This window comes from Branchiostoma floridae, chromosome 5, assembly GCF_000003815.2.
Source record: "Branchiostoma floridae strain S238N-H82 chromosome 5, Bfl_VNyyK, whole genome shotgun sequence".
NCBI classification, from domain to species: domain Eukaryota; kingdom Metazoa; phylum Chordata; class Leptocardii; order Amphioxiformes; family Branchiostomatidae; genus Branchiostoma; species Branchiostoma floridae.
Window position 1 is genome coordinate 28,463,090 of NC_049983.1, and position 25,175 is coordinate 28,488,264.

Here is a 25,175-nt window from a genome sequence, read left to right on the forward strand (position 1 = left end):
ACGAATAGTTGTCAAAACTGAAATAAAAACAATATCAAATAAAAACCGTATCAAATTAAGAGAAGAGAAATATGAGGGAAAGGACCGAATGCTCCTTGCAACTATTAGTATGGGGAGGTTAGAGTTTAAGGGCAGAATCTGTCTACAAACTTTTAAAAAATCTATTGCTAAATGATGACACGTGGACAATCGAAGACTCATGCATGGCTTAGCTAAACTGTTCTGTTGCCTTACTTATTGCTACATTAACAAGGGGTCTTTAACAAGCGTCTCACAGCAGTTTCTGTTAGGTGCATGAACATCGTACTGACCGACACGATCCTCGGCCTGCTCCTTGGCGTCACGTCCGCGTCTCTTCCTCACCAGGAAGGCAGCAGCAGCCACCAGCAGGACTCCGGCTATCCCCGCAGCTGTGCCCACAGCGATGCCAACAGTGGGGAGGGGGGCGGCTGGGGAAACACACACACATCATGATCATTATAACTTCATACTGTCTGCTACCTGACAGTGCACTAGTGTGTAGTATTTGTACATTTGCCAGACATGTAAAAAACATGCAACAAGTCTCTGCAAAGAAGAATGTAGGCAAGAAGGCTGCTAGCACCTTAGACTTTCCCCATCATGGAGAAGATGATAATGTAACTAGAAACCTCTTACAAGCTTTGCCTATGAGATGACATATTACTGTTGGTAATCATTGGCAAAAACAAACCATTGTTACAGACTTGACAGTCACAGAACATCCGATTTTGGTTCACTCGCTGAGCCATACTTTCTTGAAAAACCAATTTTATAGCTACCTTGTTCTTGTGCATTCTCGGACACTTTGAAAGTTCCCTGGGTGAGGATCACTTCGTGATTGCACTTGAGTAACTATTTGGCATTTTCCTGATAAACAAATTCTATAGCTACCTTCTTCTTGTGCATTCTCCACTTTGAAGGGTCCCTGGCTGATGGTTGTTATGTGGTCCGTTTCGCTGGCACGTCGCACTCGGGTCTCGCTCAGGTCGGGCACAGCGCGCCTGCGCCGGCTGGGCGGGATGCAGCCCTGACTGCACCGCGAGTCCGGGTCGCTCTGGAAGCAGACCACCATGGTGCAATGGATGTACACCTGCCGTGGGGGGAAGGACAACATCTTTAGGAACTGGCAAACGTATTCAAGGCAAGGTGATTTTTAACCTCCTTGTTCAAGGTAACCCACGCACCTTTCTGAGAGCACCGAAACAGAGGCACGATATTGCTACCGAAGCTCAAATTAAATAAAATAAGAGCAGGATTAGGCTTTGACAGCTAAAATACATCCACGGGATCAACACCTTACATAATGGAAATCAGCTTTAAGCAGACAGCTAGCCCTGCCACCACCCGACCAATGCCTCCCTATTGGCTGACAGCTAGCCCTGCCACCACCCGACCAATGACTGTCTATTTTACCAGACTGGGATCATTAATGTTGGGGAATGTAAAGGACTGGATGGAGTAGTATAAGGCCATGTCGTTAGACCGTTCTGTGTCTAGCTGAAGCGTGGTGTCGACGTCACACCTACAGGAATGAAGTGACTGTGAATGCCACAGAATAATGATTTACTGGCCTAACATGCAACAGCCTGGCTGATGCGTTTTGTTGATGTGGCACCTATAACGTTAGGAGAGAAGTTATGTGACACCTATAACGTTATGAGAGAGGTCATCATGAACGCCTCAGAATAATGATTTCCTGGCCTAACATGCAACTTCACTTGTTCCACCTCATCATGAGGATGACAAATGATGATGATGATGAAGATGCAACAGCCTGGCTGATGCGTTGTGTTGATGTGGCACCTATAGGAGAGAAGTCATCTTGAACGCCACAGAATAATGGTTTACTGACCGAATTTTTAACATGATAGCCTCTTTACTGGAGTAGGTTTTAAATGAGAACACTGGACTCTTGCCATGTGCGAACAAACTAATCAACCTTTGATGTAAGATAATCACGTGAACAGTGACGTACCCGTCCTGGATGATGCTGACGCTGGGAGAGTCGTCAGGGTCGGTACTGGGCGTGGCGAGGCAGCGGAGAGCGAACAACTCCAGGTCGTTCAGAGGTGAGTTCACGCTCAACCCGAAGTGCAGCCGGTCGGCTGAGGTCACCTATCCATGCACAAATAAAGGAGAAAACAATAAAAGACACATTACATTGGGAGAGGGACGAGTCAGGCAAAGAAAGTGGTTACATTGTTATATCAATAGATAACAAGCATAACTGAAACGGGAGTAATGACTTTCCTGCTGGTTTGCACACCAGATGACAATGACAGTTTTCATATAACCATAACAAGACAAGTAATTTGACAGACATTATTTAAAAAAAATAAAATAACAGCAGACCTGCACAGGGTAGTCGTCTGCGTTGTATGTTGCAGTAAAGTCTGACGAAGTGAACATGTGCATCTCAAAGGTGAAGCTGTTTTCCGCGTCCACAACTTGCACACTAAAACAGAACCATATTGTATTAAAAAGTATTCATTTCACTCTGATAAGACATTCAGAATGAATGTAAACATGAACCTGGAGGCTGGATTTCAATCTAGAATTCTGCACTCATGATAAGGTCAGCACCACCACCCACCCTTTGAGACCAAGTACTGACGGAGGAACTCACCGAGGAGACGGGATGCTGTAAAGGATCTCCCTCCCCTGTGAGACCACGTACTGACGGGGAAACCTACCGAGGAGACGGGACCACGTACTAACGGAGGAACTTACCGAGGAGACGGGATGTTGTAGAGAATCTCCCTCCCCTGTGCGACCACGTACTGACGGAGGAACTCACACCGGAACCTTTTGCTGAAAGGGGTTCCTCTCACGGCTCCGTTGTCAGACGTCAGCTGACTGGCGATGGCCTCGTTGGTGAAGATGAATTTGTCAGCTTCTGACGACTGAAAACAGATAAATGCATCAGAGCCCATCAACCTTCCCTCAACCGAGACGGGGGCCGGTACTGACTGTCAAGCACCTTTGACCCTTTACTGACGTCACACTTCCGTCCCGGAAGTGCGACTTAGGTTTTGGGTCATTACAACTTGAGAAGGATCAGAGCACTGATCGAAAGCTTGTTGGTAAGCGCTTTACTTTGTGTACGTATATAAAGTCTTAAAACTGTGTCATTATGTTATCTATCTACCGTCACAGATGAACTTACATTCAAGCACTTTTGACCTTTTATTTTCAACCTTTGTCTTACCAGTTTGCTCATGATCCATGCAAGGCCACAAGAACTACTTCTGGAGACTAAACTTTAGCAGAATTTGCTCTTCCTAAGTCAGAAACATTAAGCTTAGGCAAGGTCAACTTTCTGACTCAATAGGCAAAGCAAAGGGCACTAAGGCTGCTTGGGAAGATACCGTATCCCATTTAGGCCGGAATGATTCTGAACCACTCACACCGGAAAGGACCCCTACTCTTTTCGATAAGTGTGGTGAGCCACGTACTCGAGGTGTGGCTCTCCTCAGACACGAGACCTCCAGGTCCTTAGCAATCATTGCTCGCCATATCTATATCTAAGTACGCTGTGTTTTGCGCGTGTCTATTCTCCATTTTCCACACGTCTACTCACATCTACTGACAGTAGACCGTCTATTCTCCATTGTCCAGGAGCCTACTCACATCTACTGACAGTAGACCGTCTATTCTCCATTGTCCAGAAGCCTACCCACATCTACTGACAGTAGACCGTCTATTATCCATTGTCCAGAAGCCTACCCACATCTACTGACAGTAGGCCGTCTATTCTCCTTTTTCCACAAGCCTACTCACATCCTGAATGGTCCCGCAGTCCTGTAGACCTGCCCGCAGAGTCACCTCCGTGTCTGTAACCGTGGCGCCGCAGCTGGCGTCCAGCAGGTGCATGTTGTCCACATCTACCGCTGGTAGCGCCGCTCTGGGGAAGGTCACGGTCATGTGGTCCTCATGGCACTCCACGTTCACGATAACCTCGGCTGGAAAACATATCCATGCATCTGACTGAACATTTTATGACCATAACGTTCACATGTACACAATCACCTCCTTGCTGAAGGTCCTGCAAACAAATTTACTCTTAGACTGGCCACAATGACCATGTCTCAAATTCATGCCAGAAACACGGTAAAAAGTCTTACTTGACAGCCTTACCCAAAGATCTTAACCCCGTCTAAAGTCCAACCATAATTATGCTGACACTGATGGGCTTTATCTTTGCTCATTAAACAATTGATGATAAATTGATTTTAGTTTAGGTCAAAAGTAGAGTGCAGCCTTTCTGCAGTCAATCGCGTTGGAAGATCTAAACCTCCCAACATCCAAGCCTCACCACCAACCAACCTGTTGTGTTTGTCCCACTTATCTCTCCGATTTCCTGGTCGCCATCTCCAAACGCCGTCAGGGTGAAGGTGTACTCTGTGTCTGCCCACAGTCCGGGCACGGTGGCCGCGGTGTCGCCCGGGGAGGGCGGGGGAGACAGGTCCCGGTGCGAGGCCCCGGTGGGACGATAGCGCAGCCGGTACCGGGTTATATTCATGTTAACAAACGCCGTCCAGGACAGGGTCACGTAGTCCATCCCGACATCCGTGAAGACTAGGTCAGACAAGCCTGCGAGGTGATTTATACACACAGAGTGGAATGCATTCAGCATCTCAGTTTGTACATGCAACACTTTTTCTCTATTTCCATGTGAAAGGTTCATTAGTCACAGCCTATTTTTAGGATCAAATTTTTTATGTTTTGCTAGATGTGTCGTCTATTATGATATGCAATATATATATATATATATATATATATATATATATATATATATATATATATATATATATAATGCAAATAGAAGCATGTCTGTTTTTTCAGACTGGTGACAAACGATAAGGAAAAGTGCATTTTATACCTGTGCAGGTGACCCCATCTCCGGCGTACCCTTCGTAACAGGTACAGTTGAATCCCCCGTCTGTGTTAGAACAGGTTGCGTCATCATGGCAGTTGTCTGTGCCATTCGCACATTCGTCGATATCTGTGGATACAAACAACACGCGTTTCCAGTGCTGAATGAACCTATGAGACTTTTTGAACGTTGTAAAATGGAATATAATGGAAGTAATACATGCAATGCAACAAGTACAAACGCACAATACAATCCCTAACGCTCTTACCAGCACACGTGACTCCATCTCCACCGTGACCGTCGGTACATTCACAGATGAAGGAACCGTCCGTGTTGGTACAGGTTGCCTGGGCGTGGCAGTTGTGTGTGCCATCTGCACATTCGTCGACATCTGTGGATACAAATTAAACAGCACAGTCACATCACTTGTGCTACATTGTAACTATGCTATGGGACTTAGTGTTTTGATACACTACTCTATTGAAATGATGCAGTCTAATATATATCATAATGTTACGTACATAATTTAGTATCATAGCAACCTCTCATGTAGTAGTAACATTACAAAATAAATGGACCAATGAAAATCTTGGTAAAAGCAGGTAGTAACACATTCGTCGACATCTGTGGATACAAATAACACAGTCATGTCATCTTTGCTACTATGTGAGTAAAGCTATAATGGTGTATTGAGTTTTGATACGTTACTCAATAAAAATCATGTATTCTTTGAATATATTGTCCAATTCAATGTTCTTACCAGTACAGTTGACTCCATTTCCACTGTACCCTTCAGTGCAATCACATGTAAAAGAGCCGTCCGTGTTAGTACAGGTTGCCTGGGCGTGGCAGTTGTCTGTTCCATCTGCACATTCGTCGACATCTTTGGATACAAACAACACATTCATGCCATCTGTGCTACTATGTGAGTAAACCTATGGTGCATTGAGTTTTGATACATTACTCTATGAAAATAATGCATTTTTTAAATGTAATGTCCAATTCAAAAGCGATATACAACCAAATGTTCTTACCAGTACAGTTGACTCCATTTCCACTGTACCCTTCAGTGCAATCACATGTAAAAGAGCCGTCCGTGTTGGTACAGGTTGCCTGGGCGTGGCAGTTGTCTGTGCCATCTGCACATTCGTCGACATCTTTGGATACAAACAACACATTCATGCCATCTGTGCTACTATGTGAGTAAACCTAAAAAGCATTTTACTCCTCTTGGTTAGCTCTTTCAGAAACAGTAAAAACAGTCCTGGTCATTGTATTGTGTTTTTGCCAAGGCACAGCATTTTGCCTTGCCGGGCTTGAAGTGCTGACCTACTTTTTCCTGACGATATCCCTAACACGCGGCAAGGCACAACTTTTTTTAAAAAGATTTCTTGTTTGGTCTTCCATGGGGGGTGGTGGGAGGGGGGATGGACGGTCTTTTGAGGCCCGCCCTTTCTGACACCTGTAATTCTAAAACGAATTATCGTATGGCCACCAAATTTTCAGAGCATGATATAGACATAATATCTGACATTTATGTACGTTTGACGCAACGGTGACGTAATTATGACGTCATCAATTTGACTTGATTGGCTGGAACCGTGAAATGGGGGTATTCCGAGAAAACCTTAATGTATGCTACAAAAATGTAACAGTAAGTGCAGATAACAGAACGATAATGTTTATTACGACTTATCTTGCCAATAACAACATCGATGACTTGTCATAATGACGTTTTGACATCTGTAAAAGACGTCTCGTAAATTATGTCACACAGTAAGGAGCATGTGACGTGTTTTAGTATGTCGGCAGTGTGACGTGTGACATCTGCAAAAGACGTCACGTACCTTACGTCACACATTAAGGAGCATGTGGCGTGTTTTGGTATGTCGTGTGACATCTGTAAAAGTCGTCACGTACTTTGTTTCACACGTGACGTGAATAACACGGATCTGTTAAAATACGTCACGTACGTTCTACAAAGATATAAGTCACGCCCTACTGAATCGTTAACTAAGTTATTGATAAAATGACGTCAGCTATGCCGCACGTAAGTGTGTCGTCTCAATAATACATCTGACGTCACGTTTTTTTACGTCCCATGTGACGTGAATTTAGGAAAAACGTCACGTATATAGCTCCCGTATATGGCAATATATTTGTTTCAAAAATATGGGAGTTATATACGTGACGTTTTATCTAAATTCACGTCACTTGGGACGTAAAATACGTGACGTCCAACGTATTACAGAAACGTCACACTTGCGTGGAGCATACGTGACGTCCTTTTATCAATAACCCAGTTAACGATTTAGTAGGACGTGACCAATGTCTTTGTAGAACGTTCGTGACGTGTTTTAACAGATCCGTGTTTTAATTTCACGTCACGTGTGAAACAAAGTACGTGACGTGTTTTAAAGGGTTTGGCTACAACTGTGCGACCTACTTAACGGTCGCACTACTTAATTTAAATCAATGTTACCCTTTAGCAACTATTTACTTTGAACCTTCCTTGTATCCATGTTTCTATAGCTTATAAAACAAGACGATGTTTCCTTTACCTCCGTAGAAGTCCAGCTCTGTGAGCCATGGCTGCCAGCCCGAGTGGGTCTCGGTAATTAGGAACCTCCAATACCGAGCTGTACCCTGGAACCCGCCGAACTCCTGCCGCTGGTCCGTCCCTCCCTGCACGGTAGTAACGGTCACGACGTCCTCCCAGTTGTACGGACTCCCAACCTGCGACTTTTGCAGCGTGAAGACTGCAGTGTCATGGGTTGTGTCTCCATAGTTGTTAACAGCGACGCGAGTGATAGTATGTGGCGCTGCGAGGTCCAGGACAATGTACCAGTTGTTGTAGTTATGGCCCGTGCTTTCGGTGTTCCAGTAGGTCCCAGTGTCTCCATCCAAGGCTTTTGCGGCATCATACGTCACTCCGTTTTCCACCCACGGTGTGCCGGTGGAGTCCACAACCCATGACGGACCCCGTTCCAGCCACACACCTGGAGAAGTATAATGTATGTCTATGTCATCATTTCTCTGTCAATATTTCGTATTAAAAAGGTACCTTAACTAAATGTAAATATGTCTTATATTAAATAAGGAGCGATCGATATCGTTGACACACATTACTCAGCACCACAACGGCACACATACACTTGTAGTATATTCAGTATATCCGGTCGGGCCACGAGACATAAAAAATTGATATGTCCTGTTTTAAACGAAAACGGAGTCTTGCAGGGGTCGCTTATGAAAACGTGGGACTTATGGAGGAGTCCCATGTTTTGAACGTCTTTAGAAATAGGACTTCTGTGCAAGAACTGAGTCCGCAAGGCGTCGCTGCTTGACGGTAGTCACATGTAAAGAAAGGGGGGCGTGGATTGCTGTGTGACCGTTTGAAGTATAACGGACGTCTTTAAGGTCGCACGTAAAAGACGTCACGTACCTTATGTCACAATCGACGTGAATTAAACACAGGAACATGTGACGAGTTTTGGTTTGTCGGACGTGACGTGTGACATCTGTAAAAGATGTCACGTACTTATGCCACACGGGACGTAGATTAAACCAGGATCTGTTGTACAAGGTGGGACGTGGACAAGTCACGTCCTACTCAATCGTTAACTAAGTTATTGACAAAAGGACGTCACATATGCCGCACTTAAGTGTGACGTGTTTGTAATAGGTCGGACGTTACGTATTTTACGTCACACGTGACATGAATTTAGGTCAAACGTCACGTATATTGCTCCCGTATTTTGGAACCAAATATATTGCTATAGAAACGGTACTATTTTGCGCAGACATTTTTAACCCTATCTCTCCACCCGGGTTAAAATCTAGTTTGCGAGGATTTGGAGTCTGCAACAAGGTCATTTAGGCGGTAGCTTATGTCACGCGTTAAGGAACATGTGGCGTGTTTTGGTATGTCGGACGTGACGTGTAAAAGACGTCACGTACTTTGTGTAACATGTGGCGTAAATCAAACAAGGATCTGTTAAAAAACGTCACGCACATTCTACAAAGACACCAGTCATCATCCACTAGATCGTTAACTAAGTTATGATAAAGAGACGTCACGTATCTTGCAAGTAGCCTGTGACGAATTTGGAAAAGGTCGGACGTCACGTATTTTACGTCTCATGTGACGTGAATTTAGGTCAAACGTTACGTATATAGCTCCCGTATTTTTGAAACAAATATATTGCCATATCCCGTATTTTTGAAACAAATATATTATGGCATCATTTCCGTGTCAAAATATCGTATCTAAAAACGTACCTTAAACTAGCGTAAATACGTCTACGATATACGTAATTTTACGTTTACGATATCGTCTCGTACCAAAAAAAATCGATATACTCAGCAATATGTACGTTGCTAAGTTATCGTTATAAGACGTACCTTAAACTATCGTCACCAGGTATACGATATCGCAATTCAGACGATGTTTTTAAATGGTATCGTTCTGGCATGTACATTCTATGTCTGAATATCGTATCACAAAACGTGCGTTAAAGTAACGAAAAGACGTCTACCACATATGTATGTGATAGCGCCTTATAAGCGTCTATCGTGAGCGCCACATCGCAAGCTTAGACGATAGGCATGATAAGACGATACGTCTATCGTAGCGCGCGAGCTGGCCCACTTGGTTGCAGAGCGGTCACACCCCCGTCCGGACAATGGGAACGACCATTTAAATAAAGACTTTCGTGCAAGAAAAGTATTATCACACCCCCGTCCGGCAATGGGAACGACCAAATACCTCAGCACAACGTATCAACTTTATCATCATTAGCACAGTGACACGTGGTAAGATATGTCTGGTAGATTTTCTGACAGAATGAAGTCAAATCCAATCCAATATTACACCCACCCGCCTTCCCATCATGCAGTGTTTCCTAACCTCCACCCATCTGCCTTCCCATCATGCACTGTTTCCTAACCTCCACCCGCCTGCCTTCCCATCATGCAGTGTTTCCTTACCTCCACCCCCTGCCTTCCCATCATGCAGTGTTTCCCATCCTCCACCCACCCGCCTTCCCATCATGCAGTGTTTCCTAACCTCCACCCATCTGCCTTCCCATCATGCAGTGTTTCCTAACCTCCACCCGCCTGCCTTCCCATCATGCAGTGTTTTCTTACCTCCACCCCCTGCCTTCCCATCATGCAGTGTTTCCTAACCTCCACCCCTGCCTTCCCGTCATGCTGTGTTTCTTTACCTCCACCCACCTGCCTTCCCATCATACACTAGCGATTTCCTTACCACCGCCCACCTGCCTTCCCATCATGCACTAGTGATTTCCTTACCTCCACCCGCGGCCTATTTTCAGTCGGCTTCCACAAAGCCTAGTTAAAACACGTATCGCCATTCGGATGGAGCATAATCGAAAACACTATCATAATAATAGTTTCCCTGTTGGCTTGGCTGTTGAAAATTCTAAGCTACTTAAACAGTAATGCTGACTATGTAAGAAATTCTGAAATTATTGGGAAAAAATCTTACCTTGAGCCGTCCCGCCAGCAGCGAGAGCGAGCAGAACCAGCAGCCCCACGGGTACCGCCACTCGCGGGTCCATTCTGCAATAACAGTCATCAGAAAGTTAGATTATAACCTGACACATGTGACACCATTCCATTCTTTCTACACGTACACACCAAAGCGTTCTGCAGTGTGAGCAACAAGCGGTTAGAAAGATGTTCAACCTCTTTGAAAAAAAATCTTATGTTCGCTGAGCGGCCGGTCAAATGTTTGGTCCTTAGCAGTCAAAGTAGTGGAAAGGGGTTTAAGACATTGCAATAGACACAGCATGAAAATACAACTGCATTTGCGTATAACGTTTTTCAAAGTCTACAGAACAAGAAAATTAACAAAGAAATGCGAGTGAAACGAGCTCAAAAGTTTGACAAGTTTGACAAGTTTTATTACAGATGCACGGCATAGCAGCAGAAGCTGAATTGCGCCGACATTTACATATATATACATTAAAACCAGCCCTGATAAAATCTTTTCGTTATCTTACAGACTTAAAAGCAAATACATTTGCAAGCATTTCAGAATCGCAGCATAATATTGAATGGTATTCGTCCTTCCGAGAGAATTATAAAAAATAACGAAACATAGGGTTGCCGTACAACAATATAAACTCGGCACAAAAAGTTTGGAATATCAACTTTGGTTGATCATACTTCCGCTGCCTCTGCATCAACTTCAATATATTATACATCAATAGAAAGCGTGTGTGATTTTCTTTCCAACTGTATCAAACGCATTTTCATTGTTAGCTCATGGAACACGCACTAGGACTGGCAGGCGTTGTCTGTCAGTATACTGTACTGTACCATGCCAAGAACGCAACATATCAAAACTGGAAGCCCGTCTACAGTACAATAGATCACGGCTAGGGGGCCATAATCTAACTATTTTTCTTTTATTTATTAACCGTCTTGTTACGTCCTATATGAGTCGGCGCTCAGCAATCCGCGACGCGCCCCTCACAGGTGTCCGTCGGCCGTGTAGACCACTGTCTCGGCACGTCTTCTATTGGTTGGCGGGAAAACAAGCCGCGACGCGCCCCGCACAGCCGAGTGTCGGCCGTGAAGACCGCCGTCTCGGCACGTCCTCTATGGGTTTGCGGGACAACAAGCCGCGATGTGCCCCGCCGTGAAGGCCATCGCGTCACGCCTTCTGTGTGTACGGGACGACTGCGATGTGGCCAGAGTGGGGGAGCCGTGGAAGTCGTCGAAGCGTCAGGACGACAAACTGCGACGGCAGCAGGAAAGTCCAGCGCAAGCCTAAAAAAGTCTCCGAGGGCTGTCGCTAGGAAAGCTCCTGTGATGTGCACTGTAGAGTCAATTATCGTCAGCCGTGGAGACAGTAGAAATTTGTCTTCTACCAGTCGGTACGTGAGTACGTCGCTAGTCGCATAAAGCTAAGGGCACAACCCGCCGTACGTGCAAATACGTCCTGTCTGAGTGGGCAATCTTTTGGTATCCGCAAGTGGTAAGTGCCGCCTCCGTACGAACTCGTAGGGAATCCGACGGATTTTGGAGCACGCAGACACGCCGTAGAACTTGTGCAGGCAAAACTTTGTCAGCTGCCATCGGGCTGTGGATTCGCCCCCTACACATGCCAGTACGGGCGACGCGCCTGCCCTGGACAGCCTGAACGTTTTCAGAAATCCGTGGCGGACGTGGCTTCCCCAAAAAACGTACGGACAAATTGCACGTACGGCGGGTTGTGCCCTTAGCTTAACGTCTGCTTCGATTGTCAAAATTTAACTCGCATTTACGAGAAAAACGCGGCGTCTCTACATGTATGTTGCGCCATGTTAAGCTACGCAGTCCAGACAGTCAACATGCATTGGGCACACATAAATCTGAGATAGAATTCGGTTTAAACATTGTATATTTACTGGATCATGGATGTAAAACCAAATGAAAAATAAAATCCTGATAGAAAAGAGGGTGGTGTAAAATCTTAGTGCGGGAAGCTAAACCACGAAAGAAGCAAAAGTAGTAGGTATAAGCAAAATATATTTCAAATATAAGACCAGAATGAAAATAACCACGGAAACTGTGCTGAAAGAAAACATACGACGTCGCGGCACACTGTCCTTACTCACAGTTGTCAGTTGCTTGGCTTTCCTGACGAGGGTCGGGTACAGACAGTGCTGGTGACGGTGCGACGGGCGCTGCTCTGACGAGTGTCGGTCCTCCCGACTGAGTCGTGCGCAGCTCTGGCGGCGGTTGACGAGACTTCGGTGCAGGGACGTCTCTGAGCTGGGTTCCCTCCGCGGTCTATCGTAAACCGTAGATCTGCGCGCCTTTTATAGCCAGACTGCCTGACTCCTCCCCTTCCTGTCTCCTCCCCCTCATGTCTCCTTCCCCGCAAAACGATACAGAAAGGGTAGCAAAAGATTTCCTCCTTCATCTTAACGGTGATCTGTGTTAAAACGTTTATCTCAGGGCCATCTTATCTTAACTGGTAACCAATCATGTGAGAACAGAAACCTGGATTTCTGCAGTTGAAACATTCAAGATCATGCTGGTATTAGTCTCACAAACCAACAGCACTTAAGAGACGCGATGTTTCTTTAAACAAATGTGATTGGGAGAAAACTGACTCGACATTACTTGATTTAAGATTGTAGAACCGAAACAAATTAGTATAGTACAGTATATATTATTATAATAGTATAGTATAGTACATGTATCAATATAGTATAGACTCCAATATCAGCAACGCTGCCTGAGAGTCTGTGTAATGAACTTGTCACATTTCCTTATAAATGAATTATTAAATAAATAGTATAGTACAGTTTAGAATAGTATAGGTAAGTTTTTCCAACACAATAGTTGACGTGTCGAATTTTACAACATCTTACAAACCACCAATTGCCGGTTGACATCTAGCTATATTTTCTATCTTAACAGCAACACATGGAAATCTTATTATTATTTCGTCCGAAATGACCAACCCATACATACAAAAAGCCGTGTAATTCATATCAAGTTTAAACAGAGATTTGTTTCCTCTATCAACGAGTCGAATATTCCATCTGATGACAAATGATGATGATGATGATTCCATCTGAGATGTTTCCCCAATACACTTTAATGAAGAGCCATGTCATCTCTTACCGGCTGGCCTGGTGACAGAATCTCACAATCGTGGGATTGGTTGCAATTATGTGATCTGCTGTTCTCACGTTCCAACGGTTAAGGACGTAGGCAGCGAGAAGGCAAAGTTGGGCCTTGTGTTTAGCCCAGTGGATATTTTAAGTAATCCGAACACAAAGACTGTCACCTAATTATCCATTACACTAACTAATCTGAGCATAACCTAAGGTCCCGTTTCCGAAACAGGCCTGGCCGGGATGATCGCGGAAACGAAAAAAGTGTTTACCCAATACAATACAGGGATTATACTCTTATTGTTGTTTTTCTTATCGTATTTTCCGTTTTCGGGCCGGGCCTCTGGTTGGGAATTGGATGAATACAGAAGCTAATCTAAGCATGGAGGGGTCAGCTTGATTAAGTTTATCCCTGGCATGACAAAATTTGAAGTTACTCCCTGAGGAAAAACAATCTGCTCTGAAACACATATGTACCAAAACATCAGAGGTGTTTATTTTAATGAGAGTACCAAACACAAAATCAATAAGGAACTATTCACTTAAAACTTAAAACTAAAACCGAACTAGAATCTCGAACAATGAACTTTTCAACTTAAAATCCACCCTCAACCCTAGGAGCGTGTGTAATGGAGGCTTAAAACGAAAGCCGAACTAAAATCTGGACAAATTTACTTTTCAACTTTAAATCCACCCTATCTCTTAACCAAGCCTTCTAGCCATCCCCCAGGGTTCCAGATGGGGAGTCCTCGGCAGGGTGAGCTTCTATCCCCGCCGGCCAGCTAAGCTCATCCCGGTGATTTCGCCTGACTGAATCCAATCAAGACGGCCTTCGGGGTGGAGGCGGGGCTGAGGCAGAATTTCCTCGGGGTATGTTACAGTTCGTGCCGAAGAGCTGGCGTGTGTGGGCCCTGGTAATAATCTGGTTATCTGCCATTCATCTTGTAACGTCGGGAAGAAAATCCATTTCCTTTCTGCTAATCTTCGAGGGTGGTCAAAGATTGGTCTGTTGTTATCATGGCTTGACTTGGTACATTAAGTATGGAAAGATTTATTTAGAAATCAGTTAGTACTTCTGTCTAGATAGTGTCGACTTTTCATGATTCTCACAACATCCTTGCTATATTTCTTTGTTTAAACTTTATTCATGACAACCTCAAATCGCCCTGCGCTTCTCAGTGAGGTCATAAGGGAAGAGGTATGGGTACGGGTCAGACAATCTATATAAAGAGATACATCCGTTACATCAATTTAAGTACTGACAAGTCTATGAACATTTTACACACGCATGGTACATGATATAGATATTCTTCGCTTGTTCTAATTATCGTCTTTTAATCCGCATTGGAACGATCAGTGACGATAATCCACGTTCATACAGATCCATTCACATTCAGTTTCAAGCCGTAGCTGTTTAAGTTATACTGCATTATCATATTGCACTTAGTATCATATATTATCTTCACTAACTTTAATAGCAACATCTAGAAATAACGTTACTGCAAGTCTAGAATAAGCTTTTCTAATGTGATATAAGATGCCAAAAGAATTACAGCTAATGCAAGTGAAATTCATGTTCTGAGGTAAGAAAGTCTTCGTTAGTTAATCCTACGGCCGGTGGCCTAAGATAGTATCATACGCTGGCCAAGAAGTTTGGCCTGACATTAGGTTGGTGGATTTAACTCTTGGCCAGCTTCATACGATACCATCTTATGCCACCGTAGGATCTACTAGGAGATTATTTGCTAGCAACTTGTGAAAAGCCAGTTTTTCCTTGAATAATGATTATCTATAAGATATGCTGAGCGTTCCAAAATCTCAAAAAGTATGTTCATTTTCTGACGTTTGATACCCTAAAAAACTGATCGATGTTTTGTTACCTTATAGCATGTCGCCCGTATCAAATTTTCTGTTGCAAATCACTCTTTGATTGTGCACTATTTTCATAGCCTCTGTGTATTTGCAACCTTATTTTTCCATGATGGAATTGCCTGCTTTTTCTTCCTTTTTTATAAAGATATAAATAAACCTTCTCTATTGCCAAATTCTTGATCATATCATGCTCCTGACGCCCTTAAGAAAAATAAAATCTGTCTAACCAAGCTTGCCCAGGATTTCTTGTCAACTTTATCAGGTTTATACAGCAACTTTTAACATTTCCCTGTGTACCTATTTCAATAAATTTCAACACTTTCAACCAAAAGAAGTCTAACAATTTTTATTTGTCCAAAATGTTTCATCACCATCTCATGTTGTCAAGCTATTTTCGGACTTTTAGTGTGCGTCTATTCAACCCTCTTGAACTGCTACATTGCTGTGACCCGTCTGACCCCAAGATAGTATTGCACATTTGTTACGCACTATATCTTTTTGCATGTAAGTGTAAAATCACCGCAAAAGTCACGTTTATAAGGATTAATTTCCACAAGGACTTTGAAACTAGATTTATAAGGTGGGTGCGTAATATGAGTGTCCATTTCTGTGCCATAACGCCTGAGAGAAACACTTTCAATAATGGTTAACGTAGGATCACAAGGTTGGAAAACTTTTACGAAAGAATCCACTCGGGTAGTGGGTGCTTTGCCTGTTTCTAGTTTCCTTGAAATGGGTATGTAATATTTTCTTCTCTGTTATCTCTGCATCTAAACTCTGCATCTATCAATACAATTCACTGAGGTAAATAACGTGTTCTTAAAATGGTCATTTATACTCAATTTGGTGTTTCCCCCAACGGCATTGTCTTTCTCGCTCTCATTGCATAGAACCTCAAAACGACGTGTCAAATCTTGCACACCCTTGTTACAGACACCTTTCTTCTTAAATCAGATTCTAGAATTCCTTTAGGATCCCTAGGTGCCACAAATTTTTTACACAAGTGGCAGTTAGACAGGGCTCCAACCGATCTCACAGTTTGGAGGCGGTAAAATGTCTGCTGCGATCTATTCATGCGTGAAAAGGTCACGGAGTTAACCGACCTGTCGGCAGCTGTTTGCGAAGCGATGATGTTCGATCACCTGGAAACTTGCTCGTTAACAGATTTGTTTTCTAACCAGCGAAATATCAGCAGGGAACATTTTATACATAGAAGTTCGCCTTTGGAAGGAAATTGGATCCCGTTTTTAAACAATGTTCTTCAATATCAGACAATAAGGTAGATATATAAGAACAGTAGTAAATGGTTAGGCCAGATCAGCTAAATGTTGTTTATCATTTGACATCTCATGAACATTCGAACACAGGCCGTTTAAAGCTCATCCACAGAATATACCACACACATCCGTATTGAAAAGACGTGCTCCGGGCAAGACTAGTAAGCAGTCCACACACAGAGGTTTCAAAATGGTCGTGTCTAGAAGAAAATCTCCAGCCAGGTTAGGGCTGTTTAATGTACCAAGTGAAGGTTTGATGTAAGATTTCCCCTTCAGGGAACTGGAGAATAGAACAGCTACATCACACATAAACCAAGGGACAAACGCGCAAACTTTAACCCATTAGATATGCTATACATCAGTGAACATCTGTTGTAGTACTGCTGAATTAAAAAAAGACATTCCAGCCTCCACATTTATAGAACCAATTGTAAAGAACTACAACACGCACCATTGTTGTTCTCTGCTCTCTTGAAGCAAGCTTTCTGTCCAAGTCACCAGGGGTATTTTTAAGTCGGACATGACCTCCACACGTCACCCATAATCCATGCATCGCTTGTCGTCCAGAGCACATGGTAAATCTCTAACTGGCGAAGGAAATAACCTATCCATAGTCAACACTTCACAAGTTGCCAAAAACATTGATCAGTTAGAAGGAACATGGCGGCAAACAATCTTGTACAGAACCTTGAAAAACCGGTTGTACACAAGGTCGCTTATCGTGCAGGTACATTAACGACATCTAGCGGTCCCACTGTACCACTACATGTGCCACCAAATGACTCATTGACAACTTGTGCGGAACAACGTCTGTATCTGTATCTGTATCTATATCTACATGTAAATAGCCGGTTAAACCGCCGTTCAGCGTAACAAACCAGCTTCGCAGGCACGCGGCGCAGCAGCAGTTGGTTATGTTACAACGAACAACCTGTCACACCTAACTTTTGCACATCTATCTGCAAGTGTTCTTTAAAACTACCAAAAGAAGATGTCCCTACTGTACTTGGTGATAACGAATTCCACTCTACGATAGTTCTGGGAAAGTACGAATTTTTGAACACATCAATTCTAGGTTGGTAACTCTGGTACTTGAAGTCATTGCTGTTTCTTGTTCTTTGTTCAGCCGGTATTAGATACTTATCAGTCGGTACGTCCACCAGTTTATTGGTCATTTTGTACATCATGCAAAGTCTGGACATTTTCCTTCTGTCTTCAAGTGACGTCCACTGCAAATCTGTTTTCATTTTGGTAACACTAGAATCCCTGTTGTAGTTGTTTGTACAGATTTGGGCAGCTTGGTTCTGTAAGCTTCCAAGTTTATCTTTGTCTTTCTTTGTATACGGGTTCCATACTGTAGCGGTATATTCAAGGTTATATCTTACCAGTGACGTGTATGCAATTCATTCTACCCTGGCTGGGCATGCCCACAAGTTGCGTTTGATCACTCCCAATGTCTGTTTAGCCTAGGTTATTATTTCATTAACATGGACACCCCACTTCAGCCCAGTTGTTAACGTAACACATAGGTGTGGTTGGTTTTTTTGTGGTTTCTAATGTCTGACCACAAAACTGGCAATGAGACACATTTGGTGTGCGTTTGTTCGTTATGTGTATGATATAGCACTTATCAGGATTGAACTGCATAAGCCATTTCCTTTGCAATTCTTCCAGGGTGTTCAGACGTAAGGGTGCAAAATAGACTCCTGGTGGATTTACTTTCTGGAAATATTTTGATACCCAGAAACATGATGAGTATAAACGTTGGTATAAAACTTATATTTACAGGCAGATAATGCAGTCTTCTGCCATGTATAATAACTATAAATGTTTGAGTAAATGGTAAGTGTGGGAACTAGAGATCCCCCACACATCAGAAGAGCCGTGGCAGTACAACGAGAGAAACTGAAACAAGACACTGAACCATCACTGCAGTTCCAACGACGATTCCACACCGCTTTTACCCTGTACAAGCTCCTCAATGGACGCTGCCCTCCACATCTTCAAACCCTGGTACCCAGAAGCCAGGCATCTGCCACTGGGTCACGTTACTCCCTCAGGAACAGCGACCACCTGACATCTGAACTCATTAAGTCCACCAGAGACCAGAGAATATTCTTCTACAGAGCAACATCACCCTGGAACACCCTCCTTACTTCTACTCGCACTGTCACAACTGCTGCTTCCTCCAAAAGAAAACTCCACCTTTAATAGAAAACTCTGGGAATGTCTTAAGGGGACCCTTACAGGTGTATACAGTGACCCAGCATGACCTCTCGCTGTATATGTTGTTGTTGATAAATACTGTTGTAGAGTCTATTGTAGATACTATGACTGCTTAGTGCTATGAGACTTAGTGCTCCAGCGGACGAGAAGGTGGAGAACTAATTACACACCCCTCCTTCACCATAAAAAGTCATGTGCAGGTCAGGCAAACAGGCAAATAGCCCGTCTGTCTCCTCATCTGTCAAATCGACAGGAGAAAAAAAAAACAACAACAAAAAACAACTATGACTACTATATTACATCATGTTCTTTTCATGTACTTGATAATTATCCTGTCCTTGTCAAATTCATGACATTTGCAACTGTCTTTGTCTGTCAGCAGGGCTAGCCCTGTGTAAAACCCACAGGCTGGTTGGGCAGCTCTGCCTGTGCGTGCTGAACAGCCAGAACCAATAAATAGATAAATAAAGAGACTGACCCACGTCATGTGCTCATCTGCATGTTGTGTCAAAGAGTCTTAAATCCAGCCTTAGTATTCTGCAATGCAATGGCGTGGCACATAACATGAACATATGTTCTCGGTTATGATGGGTCTATATGTAGGTCAACAGCAAGTAACTCGAGAAATTGTAGATGGAACTTTGTGATTTTTGGTAGGTGTGTAGCGGCTGTGGAAAGGAAGGCCAAGTTCGAAAATGGTTTACCTGACGTTTTCCTACGGTACTGCAGCGAGCTTTGTATTTTTCTGTGCCTGTTTGTGGGCAGCATAACTCGTTATTAGATAATTCTAGATACATATTAGTAAATGGCTAACCTGTGAAGTTATAACACTAGCAAATAATCTACCAATAATGACATTGTAATGTAGGTAGTAGACATTGGAGTCCCTCCTGAGCATAGTAGTTTGGAAAAGTGCAGTGCGATATCGCCATGTTCTCTAACGTTCTTTTTCAATTTCTTTCTGAAATTGTGCTTCAAAACATGGTTCTGAACTACTGCTAAGGTTCGCCAGGTGGCGTTCTGTAAATTACACCTGCTGGAAAACCGGTTTCTTACAAAGGTCATCTGCCACTAGTGTTGTCAGATGTCACTAGTGACGCTTTTCTGTTTATATCGTGTGCAGTGACCCTTTGTAAGTTTATGTTTACATCGTGTGCAGTGACCCTTTGTAAGTTTGTGTATATATGGTGTGCAGTGACCCTTTGTAAGTTTGTGTATATATGGTGAGCAGTGACCTTTGTAAGTTTGTGTTTATATCGTGTGCAGTGACTCTTTGTAAGTTTGTGTTAATATAGTGTGCAGTGACTCTTTGTAAGTTTGTGTTAATATAGTGTGCAGTGACTCTTTGTAAGTTTGTGTATATATCGTGTGCAGTGACTCTTTGTAAGTTTGTGTATATATCGTGTGCAGTGACCTTTGTAAGTTTGTGTATATATAATGTGCAGTGACCTTTGTAAGTTTGTGTTTATACTGTGTGCAGTGACTCGTTTTAAATTCATCGTTGTTGTGTTTAAATCAAGCCTGAGAAGAGCCTTTACACCTAGGACGTCTTATTCAATCTGAGATCGACACAGGCAAATGGACCAAACTGCGTATGTGGTAATCACATGGTTCACTATCAGTCTCACTTTTCAAAGTTCAGGGGTCAAATTGTCAAAGAGGCGTTTTCTCCCTTCATCCAACTGCCAACAATTGTCTAGTTCTGGCTTGTGATCTGGTCTGTCTTTCAGCTGTCAAGTTTCTAGCTATAGCCTCCTTTGCAGACGTTTGGGGAGCGCTGATTCTCGATTTCCAACGAGGGCTAACGTCGACTCTTTGCCAGGAAAAGAAGTTTTGCCGCACCCAGAAATTCTTTTCCAGCATAGCAAACCTCTAAGCCCATGTTGAAAATCCCAAACCAGCGCTTCCCAATAAATAAACGCTACAGTAACTGCTACAGAAGTCTGCACAGGAGGCTACAAGGTTCCACCTACTGAATAAACTTCACTAACAATGATGTGTGTCGGGGCCGCTGTGGAATTAAATTACTCGCTTCTCCATATAAGGGAGTTTAGTGTTACATCTGGCTTTTCTGTTGCCATGGTGACCACACATCCTCTGTCCTGTTTTTTTTGTCTCTGGGGCTGGTTGGGTCGCAAAGCAGTATGGGTAAGTCTGACGTCTCTGATGTTGGCAGTCGCAAAAGAAATATTACAATTAACGGGCCGACTTCTCTCTCTCTCTCTCTTTGCAGGCAGGGGCTGAATTGCAAGCTCACAATAGGCTGGGCTTAATCGCAGAGGTGACCTCAATACGCCTGTTACAAGGGTCTGGAGCGGCTGCTGTTTGGCGCTAAATCAGGTGACCTCAATACGACAGTAGTTGCCCCAGGTGCGGCCATAAGACTGTAGGTTTGAACCACACCAGGAAGGACCCCTAGTCTTTTGGATAGATATGGTGGGTTCTTTAATATGCTAAATGTGTGGCTCTCCTCAAACACGGGACCGCCATTTAACATCCTATCTGAGCAAGGTACTCATTTTAACCTGAGTGAAGTGAGCAAAGTCGTGTAAAGAGCCTTTCCCAAGGGCACAAGATCGGTCGCACATCAACGGATTAGAACCCAGGACCTCTGGTTCATGGGCCAAACTTCCTGCAGTTATGCCAAACGACCCCAAAATAAAGTCTTCAAATGGCATAGTTTCAGTTGGCATGGATTCTGCAAGGTTTGCAGCTTCTAAACGAGTCATAAAGGAGTGTCTTAATGGCTTTTGCCACCCCCCTCCGTATAAATATTGATATTAACACCATAACACCATAAGTGTTCAGCCTTGTATTTTTACATCATGTGGAATACAACTAAGTAAAAGTTTCCTACTTGAGGGAAAAAATCAGCTTTTGACCTGACAGTGTGTAATTTTCAGTTATTCTCCTAAGGAGTTTGTCTCTAGCAATACTATGAAATCTGACACAAAGACAACAGACACGGGTGTGTGGTACCAAAACTGCACATCTTATATTAAAGGTTTCATAGCAAATGCACATAAAGGATATACGTAACTAAGCGATCAGTTCTAGTTGTGAGTTCAGCAAGACATCACTTCTCTGATTTAGTGCATGATGGTATCTCTTGTCTATCTTCTCATGGGGATATCTGGGCTAATCTCACAATTATTACTGACACAAAATTCCGCAGCACCTCTACATAATAACACAAAATTCCGCAGCACCTCTACATAATAACACAATAACACAAAATTCCGCAGCACCTCTATAAACGAGTCTAGATTATTTTTGCCTCAGAAACTCTAAATTGTTTCTTACAAGTAAGATAACTGATCCTCACTCTACAGAAAAGCTAATAAAATGCTAATACACCTCATATTTCTAACATCCTGGTATCTTATAAACTAACAACGCTGACCTTATAACCTCAGTATCAGCAACGTCTAATAAAAATCTACTGGAAGATGAAAAGTTATATCTAGTACAGAAATAAGATTATACACTAGAAACCTACATTTAGAGCCTTCGAACAGAGTAGAATTTGTTAATTCAGAAGATGACAAAGCTAAATGTCAACATAATTATTACTATATAGGCTTGCTAGTAATTTGCACTATTATTTCGTAATACACCACTATCCCACAATGTTTCACAGCCAGCCTCACTGCCTCATCTCATCTTTTCCTTTCTCATATCAGTAAATGCCTTTGACTCTGAAGGTTGTAAGATGCAGATATGGTGGCCACCATGTCAAACACAATTACTGCATAATCCTCGCAAAACATTCTCCACAGAACCCGGAGGTTTTGTCTCCCCTGACTGTCACACTGTGGATGCAGCAATGGTACCGTAAAGCTCCTTTCACCGGCATTTTGGGGTTTTTTGTTCAGCTGACAACAGTTTTCCACCTAACAAACTGCATCGATATTATCATGTTGGCATCTAATGTTAAGATATTACTGACATATTGAGTTACAAATGGCCTTTTGTATGTTTGGTCCTTTGCATGATCTGAAACTTGACCAATGTACGACATTTCCTTGTGTGCTATATACTGTTGGAATTGGTTTTTCAATCTATTCTTAATGCTGCTACGTTTTCTTTATTAGTTTCTCCATACAAATTGTCCTAGGTTTCCATCTGCTGTCAGCTTTCCTATCTAATAACATAAGGATGCCATACTTTATAAGGGAGGATGGGAAGAAACAAGTATCTACTCAACATAGATTTTACAAAGACCACAGAGAATGAGTTGCAAAATATAGCATCCTATTAAAAAACCCTGTACAAGAAGTACAGGCTCGATAGTTACCAGGAAAGAGTAAGCTAACCATGCCGAGTAGACTTTTATTCAAGAGGTTCGCCAGCAGGCATTCACAGCTCGTCCCTGCAATATACAGTAAATACAACCATCAGCAGTTTGATAGAGAATGGCTATTTAAGCAAGTGTGACATTTGCACCAATTAACTGTTGATACAATTAAACAGCCGCATTTCTTCACATAGAGCTCAATATGACAACGATACTACACACGAGGCCAAATACATAGCAACAGAATATTATCGATAACAGCACAGTGCTGTGATAAATGGAAATACGGACTATATCCAGAAATATGTGACAAGGCTATGCATATGAGCCAAACTGATGATAGCTTACCGGTCTTTGTCGTTGTCGACTTCGTGGTCTTCAAGTGTCCCGGCTGAAAGGGAATATACGAAACATTTCTAAGACGAGAAGAATCGATTTTGATTTTGTTAACGAACATCAGTTTTTTATACTCTAACTATGAATGAAGACGATTTCAGTTGTCCAATAGGAAACGTTGTAAGACAATTCAGACTGAAGACAACTTGGATTCCAAAGGGAACAAAGGTGACCGAATGGCTTAATTATATATCTAACCAATGCTAAAAATACTAACGATATAATGGTCCCTGGCTCTGTACTAATAAATATTCTTTGTCAATGAAAGAAACCGCACATAGGAAAAATATAAAATGAATACTCGCAAACTCGAGACAAAATGTTTTCTTTACCTGGTGGTATAAACGCCTCTACAGTAGTTGGCCCAGCACCTTTAGCGCTCCTTTTCTCCACGAACCAAGATGGTTTTGGTCCCTTCTGGGTAATCATGGCGTAGGACTCTCTGCGCCCTGTCATGAGATGTTTAGATGTGTCAATCCCTCAAATACTTGCCAGCTACCAAGTCATGATACTACTACTAGTAAACAAAGACGGACTATCTACATTGTATGGCATAAAGGTACAATAGAAATTGTGCCTCCCCCCTTTACTTTGTTATGTCCGAGAGCAGATCAAGGACATCGCCAAAAGGCGCCCGGTGGTGACCCTGTAAGGCTTAGGTCACATTTCCAAACCGGGGCCCGGCCGGCCAGCTTTCGGAAGCGAAAAGAATAATTATATGAAAGACATCAACATACACAAAACGTCAAAATATGATTCATGGGCAAGATTTGTGCATACTTTTAGGTATACATTTTAATTTTTCGTTTCTTAAAACATCCCGACCGGGCCCCGATTTGGAAATGTGACCTAAGCCTCAATGACGTCATAAAACACCATTCAGCCAGAATTTGCTTCAATCTCTCCATTCATCTCCAAACCTACCAGAAGTGACGGTCTGCCAAACGTAAGAGGAGTTGTCGGCTATATATAGAATAGAATATCTGTTCCTGCACAGAAGAAATTAAAAAAGATATAGGCACCTAGATAAGTAATTGTAGATCCGTATGGTGCTAATACACTGGATAGTCCTCCTGTAAAGTCGCCGCTGTCATGAACAACGACAACTATGATCCGTCCCTGCAGCGAAATAGGAACAAAGATGAGATATGATGTAAGATTGCCTGAAGTATGACGTGCCCGAACGTGATCGGAAAGTTCTAACCAACGTTTATCTTTTATTAGACATTCTTGTCGTTGATATGACACTTATGTCTGTAGTAAGTATAGCATATTCCTCTAAGGTATCAAGTTTACAGAAACGACCATCGCAAACGAAATGCTCGTTTGAACGATCATGATAGTTGAAAAATCTAAAACACATCATATTTGATCTTTGATAACGAACAGGAGGTACTACATCCGAGTCAAGGTAGGTACCTGTAATAAGTATAGAGCACTTAAGATGCTGCATTAGTTGTTTACTATACCCATAAGTTTGTGCTTCAACATTCATGAACGTTATACCTGCCAGCAGAAAAAACGCGTAAACTTCAAGTCATTTGGAAACCTATGATTTTCAGAACTGTCGT

The 25,175-nt window shown here is 42.8% G+C and overlaps 4 protein-coding genes across 4 annotated transcripts in view; all 4 read right to left on the minus strand.

Annotated features, from left to right (window-relative positions):
* Nucleotides 1–13,305, minus strand: part of LOC118416887 (uromodulin-like 1) — a 388,377-nt gene extending 375,072 nt beyond the window's left edge. Inside the window, exons 1-10 of the mRNA XM_035822165.1 lie at nt 12,526–13,305; nt 10,407–10,480; nt 7,459–7,896; nt 5,932–6,054; nt 5,658–5,780; nt 5,166–5,288; nt 4,904–5,026; nt 4,348–4,614; nt 3,802–3,983; nt 2,752–2,924 (exon numbers count right to left, since the gene is read on the minus strand). Coding sequence (XP_035678058.1) covers nt 2,752–2,924; nt 3,802–3,983; nt 4,348–4,614; nt 4,904–5,026; nt 5,166–5,288; nt 5,658–5,780; nt 5,932–6,054; nt 7,459–7,896; nt 10,407–10,479 — 1,625 coding nt within the window. The 5' untranslated portion in view covers nt 10,480; nt 12,526–13,305. The remainder of the gene's footprint in view (nt 1–2,751; nt 2,925–3,801; nt 3,984–4,347; nt 4,615–4,903; nt 5,027–5,165; nt 5,289–5,657; nt 5,781–5,931; nt 6,055–7,458; nt 7,897–10,406; nt 10,481–12,525) is intronic.
* The window catches only part of LOC118416885 (creatine kinase, flagellar-like), a 778,750-nt gene that overhangs the window by 177,356 nt on the left and 576,219 nt on the right, over nt 1–25,175 (minus strand).
* LOC118416898 (ZP domain-containing protein-like) lies at nt 87–1,407 on the minus strand. Its single transcript, XM_035822183.1, has 2 exons — nt 913–1,407; nt 87–449 (listed from the first exon to the last, which is right to left on the minus strand). The coding sequence occupies exons 1-2, from the start codon at nt 1,133–1,135 to the stop codon at nt 241–243; spliced, it is 432 nt and encodes a 143-aa protein (XP_035678076.1). The 5' UTR covers nt 1,136–1,407; the 3' UTR covers nt 87–240.
* LOC118416899 overlaps nt 21,883–25,175 on the minus strand; it is a 4,537-nt gene continuing 1,244 nt past the window's right edge. Inside the window, exons 3-6 of the mRNA XM_035822184.1 lie at nt 24,627–24,723; nt 23,937–24,053; nt 23,557–23,599; nt 21,883–23,283 (exon numbers count right to left, since the gene is read on the minus strand). Of these exons, the coding sequence (XP_035678077.1) occupies nt 23,271–23,283; nt 23,557–23,599; nt 23,937–24,053; nt 24,627–24,723 (270 nt within the window). The 3' untranslated portion in view covers nt 21,883–23,270. The remainder of the gene's footprint in view (nt 23,284–23,556; nt 23,600–23,936; nt 24,054–24,626; nt 24,724–25,175) is intronic.